The sequence below is a fragment of the Cariama cristata genome, unplaced genomic scaffold (assembly GCF_000690535.1).
Source record: "Cariama cristata isolate BGI_N322 unplaced genomic scaffold, ASM69053v1 scaffold18179, whole genome shotgun sequence".
Lineage (NCBI taxonomy): Eukaryota > Metazoa > Chordata > Aves > Cariamiformes > Cariamidae > Cariama > Cariama cristata.
The window spans coordinates 1-7,203 of record NW_009634254.1 but is presented as its reverse complement, the minus strand read 5'-3'; the positions used below and the strand labels follow the sequence as shown (position 1 = coordinate 7,203).

Below are 7,203 nucleotides of genomic sequence, written 5' to 3'. Positions count from 1 at the left end.
GAGTGAATGGAGCTGTGACGCTGGGAGCATTATGAATGATCTACATAACAAACATCTTGCTTGAACCTTACAGAGTGCTGTCATGCTGGTCCCCCATCACTTAAAGCTACTAATTGCATATAATGGTTAGCTCATTTTGAACACTGAGAGCCCACTACCTGTGATTAAAATTGATGGACTTCAGTAAGTTGGTTTTGTGGGACGGGTCTGTGCTGCCAAACAGTGCCACACTTTGCGTTTTGGAGGCAGAAAGATTCTTCACAAGTTTGTATCTTACCTTCTCAGATTTTCCTATGAAGAAGCTAGCTTAACTCCCACCTCAGCAATCCACAGAATGAAAGGAACAGAAATATTGTCTATGTATTCTTTGCTGGAAAATTCCACGTTAAAAGAGAACAGCCTTCAGGGACTGGAAAGAGCTTACTGCCTGCCTACCTGCATAGACAGAAACTGAGTTCTGGCCCATGATCAACTAGCACCTCTTCCCACACAAACCGCTCAGTGTTTTTGGGGCTATGATACGAAGACAAGGCAGCAGCTGGGGCAGTTACCTCATTGGGACACGGTATGAAGCTCAATGAACTCGATCTTTATGGGTCCTTTACAACTCGAGATACATTCTACAATCCTCAATACATCAGCAATGATGCACAAGTCATTATCATCCTGGGAAATGTGGACTCCCAATTTAGTTTCTTACATTTTAGCGTGGGAGTCTAAATGTATGCACCTATGGTTATAAATGTAACTGGATTTTGATTCAAAAAATTCTTGCTTCCCCTGACGTTGCTGGTACTTTCTGCAACCATGTTGGACTTGCTTCTTCCCCCAATCCCTCCCAAAACTGGGCCGAGACAGGATCAGTATGATAATTACATTAGAATCTCCTGTACCTGCACCAATAGCAGCAGATTCATGTCTGGCAAGGGTGACTTTAACTTGAGTGCCTGCAGTAACTCCAATATGACGCTGCGCGTCAAGTAGAATTTGTCCCTTTCCTACAACAGAAAAACACAGAATTATGAATGTCCTTAAATTCACTGACGCCCACTAGTAAACCATAAAGATACTTTTTATCTAAGCCAAGAATAATAAAGTTACAGAAGTGTACTGGTTTCTCTGGTCTTACAAAAAAGCAGACATCATTCATCATTTGTGTAATTCTATACACTTGATTGAATGGACATCAATGAGGGTGATTCTCCTTTGATATTGTATCAGGCACTATATCCAAGATTTTAATATTTCACAGATAGATTTTATAAAACAGTTATAAAGCCCAGGCATGCAGTGTAGCTTCCACTAAGTAGTTCCATACAAAGGGAAAAGGGGAAAGCAGTAAGGATTGACACAGGAGAACAAAACTGGCAATAGTATTTAGCATTATTCTTTCATTAAAGCTGCCAGAAAAGGTCTACATTTTACCACACTTTTTTTCTGTTGTCATTCCCCTTAAAATACAGGTGCCTACACTAAGGCAGCTTGGACGTCTATTTTCATTCATTGGACTAGCAGTACTTGTCCACTTACACAATAAAAAACCGTCTTGGCTACAGCTGCTACAACAGAAACATTTTAAAACATAGGGGGGAATCAGCCAATGGAGATCAGAACACAGCCTAAAAATAGAGTTGCAGAGCTGAGACAGCAAGGAGGTACAAGTGATAAGATGAGCCTGTTATACATCTTACTTTGACATTCTCTGACTTTAGATGATAAGATAAAAATGTAGAACAAATCTATAACCTGCTACTGACCACAGCAACTCAAGAATTTTCATCAGCAGGAAGACTTACACTGAGCTCTCTTTGAAATGACCATTAGAGATGAAATAATGTTGTCTAATAAAGAGACCATATCTAAAGTGTGTTTAAGATTTAAAGCCTAGTATCTTCCATGTTGTAAATCTCATCCACTTGCCTGCTCACTTGGGTTAAATGTGTGGAACTTTTTACTCAGTCAGGGCCTCGGTTCCTCTGTGACATCTGTAAAATGGGATAATAATGTTTGCCCCTTCCTCAGAGAAGTCTTGAGAGGTTTAGTGAGGGTCAGTTTGAAGGCCATCTCCAGCTGCACACAGTAGCAAGTGCAACTAAAAGGGAAGGAGCTGGAGGAGATGAATAGCTGCGAGAGTGAGCTTTGGTTGCAGCAGACCAAGAAGCCAGTCACCAGCACTCCTCCTCAGAGAGCTGATGTCACCACATTGTATCTGTGCAGCATAATGCCAAAGCTTACAGCAACAGTCTGTGTCTCCCATAGCACCTAGACACCTTTTAAAGAAAACAGATTTTAACTACCAGCCTCTGATTTGGGAGAAGGTGCCAAAACAACAGAATGGTGTGTCTTTTACAGACATTATGACACCAGTCTGTGAATCAAAAGACCTTACTTCAAGCTTCTAGTTTGATCTTCACATACACGGAGTGTGCAGACAGATAACACAGATAACAGATTTAGCTGATGGAATGGGCCCCGAACTGCAGTGCTCCTTGTGTGACTACGTTGCTGCAGTCTAGGCAGCTAAACTCACAGGAAGCTAACACTCAAAAAAAGTTCATTCCCTGATGGGAGCAGCTGGATCAGTTCAGTTGTACTATGAAACCGTTAGTTGAGGGTACAAGTACTCAAAGGTCACACATCCCACATGCATGACTGATGCTCTGATAAGAATAATACAATATAGGAATATCTAGGAGGGGTCAGACCAGAACAAATGTCCTCAGTAACTTATCTCCAACAAGGCCATAAGCAGATGCAAAAGGAAGAATAAAACCAAGGCAAGCATGTATAATTCCTACTACTATTCTCCTAGCTGCCAACTATTTTCAGCTCAGGGAACTTCTGAGCCCAGTGTGGTTTCTGTATAATTCATAACTCTCAGTGGATTTCTCTTTGACATATGTGTCCATAGACCTCTTTGAACCATGTCAACTTTTAGCACCCACCGTACTTGGCAAGGAGTCACACACGGTTGAAGAACCACTTCCCCTTACTCCCTTGGACACTGATTCCTACAAACCTAATATGTTCTTGTTCTTATACTGGAAAGGCATGAAATTACCCATCCCTGTCTAGGTCACTTGTGACCTTACAGACCTCTCTCACATTCCCATCAGTTGTTGCTTTTTCAGACTGAAGAGCCCTAACTTAGTTGCTGTGTATGTAGAGCTCATACCACTGATCATTCTTGTTACCGTTATCTGAACTTTCTCTGATTCTACTATATTCTGTTTGAGAATAGGGAACTAGAGCAGTGCACAACATTCAAGGTGCAAATAGACCCTGATTACTTGCTAGAATTCACCAGCAAGAGTGACCCTTCCCACCATCATATGTCTTCACAGTCTTAAGACATATACATAATGCTGGTGATAAATACGTATAAGCATAGTTTATACATACTTTAAGAATTTTATATTCTGTCACAGAGCTATAAATAGGTTCCACAAGAATAACGCCCAGAGGAGTCACATGTGTAAACCACGTACCAAAGAGTCAAGAATACAACCCCTTTAGCCTCTGTTCAGCCAAATTAACCCTCTCAAATGCCCATACATCCCTATAAAAAAAAAATGCTTGGCAACCTTCAAATTGTGACTTGTCAGAGGTCTATGTGTAGAACATGAAACTACTGAAGTTTGTTTCTAGTAGTATCTCAGGGCTGAAACTTAGTGGTAAGAATAGTAAATTTGGGTCTTTAATGGAATGGTATGCCATCTTCCAACTAAGCTAGTACAAAGCAAATTTCTTTATTTTATCTCTGATGCTACTACAGTAAATACAAATACTAGTTCAATATTCCTTAAAAAAATTCAATAGCAAAATCATGTCATGTCCAATTCAGTGGCATTCTGCATTTACTTACTAAGGGTCAACAGAATGCCAGCAAAAGGCTAAGTTTAGGTTCAAATTTCTGCAGATGTAAAAGATAAGAAAGCCCAAAAGTGTCCATTTAGGACCTTAAGATTCTTGAAAGGAAAGGTAAAGATAAGAAGATTACAGTCCATGGAAGAGATACTACTCTCAACTGAGAGTTCCAAAGGCACTGAGAAAATCAAATTGCTGACCTGGAACCAAAACTCAGACAAGGAAATACCAGATTGACATGAGTCTTCAGGCTCCAAGACAAGAGAAACTGAGATGTTCCTGCTGCAGGGTATTAGGAAAATGTTGGAGATACAAAAAGATTTGGAATGGTTGTACAGCACTGACCTCTACAAGTGCATGTCAGAGCAGCTTGGTCTTTGAAAACACAAGAATCCTCCACAGCTTAGCTGAAAGTTGGTGTTTCGTTCCAGCCAGCACATTCAAAGTTGCAAAACAAGTAATTAAATCTGAACAGTTTCAATATTCACAAATTATATTCCTTCTGTAATTCACTTCTATCTGGTATTTTATCACAAACAAAACTCTTACTTGGCTACAGTAATTTTCACTGTAGAGAAACACATCACAACTGATTTCTGTTTTTCTGACAGCAGTCCATAATTTGGTATTTCTAATGCAAAACCATGGTAAACATTCAGAAATAACAAAGATAACGTACTGTGGAGTTCCACTAAATTAAGCATTTTGTGGCTATAAATTGCAGGAGACCATTCAGTAATGATTCCATTTCTGGGTCATCAGGTTGCATTAAACAAAATCAAGAAGGAAATTTTATGAAGAGCTATAATTCAAGCTTCCTGTGTGCAATTAAGTACCCAATATATTAATAGAACATTGAACCAGGAAGCATGCAAGAAACACACGGGGTTTAATACCATGGTTTTAATAAAATTTTCATGAAATAACCAAAATTGTGGAGCATGAGAGGAGTGAAAACACTTTCACAATTTGCTTTAGCAGGCATACACAAAATAGTCTTATGAGACCACAAATGCAAGAGGAACTTCTTTGCTTCAGTTTTAAATAAGGCTTTTTTTGTTTCAATGAAAAAACCCCAGTGTTGGATTTTAGGATAACATTTTTCTCACTTTGCCTTGCCCAAAGCCTTAACTATAGATCTAACTCAAATTACTTCCAAACGCTGGACAGTCTCTGCTGTATTAAGGATTTTTTTTCTTTCATAAACTCTTGTCTTTCAAATTAGACAAAAAAAGGTAGCATTTACTTGCTGTAACTAAACAGACTGTTTGTTTCTATTTCATGCTTCAAACCATTACATCTGGTAAAAGTTTTTGTTACTTTCTCATGGTTTAGTTTTTCTGTACAAGTATCATTGCTTTTATCATTTCTTCTTCACTGTTTGCCCAGTGATATTTTAAGTCCTACCAAGACTGAAGCAATGCATGTTCCAGCTATACATTATCAATATAGAAAAATCATGTAGCTACTTACAAGAGAACACTTCCTGAGGATTAACTACTGTTTTGACAAATGTATCAAGGATGGAAAACTGTGCACTTAGTGGCTGAAACAACATTTTGCTCAGTGTCTTAACAATCTACATAATGGAGTATACATGGTCTTAGCAAAAGGTTTGATTGTTTTTTGTGGATTTTGTTGTCGTTCACTTTCTCACCAATAGCTACAAAAATGAACTTTAGTAATAAGGGAGTGTTATTTGCACACTATAGCTTTCATCCAGGAATCTTAAAAACTTTTTAAAGGTGCACACATTCTGTTCTCTTTTCTACACAGCTTACAGCCATGCACACCAAACTGAGTCACTTAACACAGAATGAAACAGGATCTAAGCTGGGAAGCTCCCAACTTGGAGTCTTCCACTTTACTTAGCTATCTATCGGTTGCCTCCCCTCACAGCTGTGCTCTCCAAAGGCACTACCAGGAATATTTAAGTTTTTTCTGCACAAGGTATGTGGCTAAACTTGCGCAATAGGAAAGATATGACTGTACAGACATTTTAAGTCATGCATGAATACCAGATATCATCTCTACAAAAGAAAAAAAAATTCCAAGTCATGAAATCACACCAAAATACTTTTCTGAGCAATGTTTTCAGCATGTTCCCTTTATCTGAGTCTGTACTGTAAATGTGAACCTCAGTATTATTAAAAGGCACTGAATCATGATCACTACTTGATTAGCCAAACTACATTAAAACTGTTGGCATGTCTGAAACTTGACACTGATTTCATCTTTACTTACAAACAAACTACTTGAGGGAATTAGGACTTTGTGTGTCCTATTTTCAGTTGTCCCTAAAGGAAGATATAGTCTCATTGTTACCTTAGTGAAGGCTCGATAGCACAAACCACAGAGTTCCACCAGGTAGGCCAGAGTGAAGACAGCATTCTGAATTACAAAGCTTAGTAATTTTGAAAAAGGCTCCAGAAGACTCTGCAATGACGTGATTTAGAGAAATCAATAACTTGTTGCTCAGCAAAACAAAAAGCATTCCAACTCTGAAACACCTGAATGGAACAGCATTCTTTATAGCTCAGAGGCTATCTTGCTGGGATTTACACTGTTTCAGTCAAATGGCTGTTCTGTCTAGCATTTGCCTTCATGCTTATATGAGAAATCAGAAGCAAAAAATTAGAAAATAGTTTCACCTCTGACACAGTGCATATGAGATACAAGAGATTCTGTAGTGTTTATGCAGGAAAACCTCACTGACCTCAGTAGAACTGTACTGCAGAACTTCTAAGGAAGTTCATTACTGTCTTTTTTTTTTTTTAAGAAAAAAAAAAAAAGAGGGGCGGGGGGAAGAGAACATCAAATTTTTAAGAAGATATACATTCACACCCACACAGGAATGTAATCCCACCAACCCTTTAACACTTTACTGTAACCTAGATTCCAAAGCTCTTATCATTCTCCAAAGAGTATTGGACTGCACAATGTTATGCTTGTATAGCATACTTTCCTAGCTAGGGGATGAGAACACATTCATAGAACAGCACAAGCAGGCTAAATCTGAGGCAAGAGAGTTTTGTCTTCTTGGAACTTACCCTGGTGGCACTAGTGGTAGGTATCTTCAACAAGCAGATCATGATTCTTAAACTAGAATCTAAAGAACACTGTTAACGTATTTGAAGGCAGGAAAGGAAAAACAAAACAAAAAAAAAAAAGAGAAAAAAAAAAACAGAGTTAGTACCTTTCTGTGCACATCTTGCTTTTAGTGGAAGCAGCTATGAAGTTATACGTGAAGTCTGAAAAATGATCCCTGATGATTGATCTTTACTTACTTTGCCTAAACTAGCTTATTCCTGAATCATAGAATCATTATGGTTGGAA

General features: G+C 38.5%; 1 protein-coding gene across 1 annotated transcript in view; it reads right to left on the bottom strand.

The window, feature by feature from the left end:
• Positions 1 to 6,982, bottom strand: part of LOC104166974 (protein unc-79 homolog) — a 29,762-nt gene extending 22,780 nt beyond the window's left edge. The window contains exons 1-3 of the mRNA XM_009707090.1: positions 6,918 to 6,982; positions 6,193 to 6,303; positions 894 to 998 (exon numbers count right to left, since the gene is read on the bottom strand). Of these exons, the coding sequence (XP_009705392.1) occupies positions 894 to 998; positions 6,193 to 6,303; positions 6,918 to 6,959 (258 nt within the window). The 5' untranslated portion in view covers positions 6,960 to 6,982. The remainder of the gene's footprint in view (positions 1 to 893; positions 999 to 6,192; positions 6,304 to 6,917) is intronic.
• Between the last annotated feature and the right edge of the window lie 221 nt (positions 6,983 to 7,203).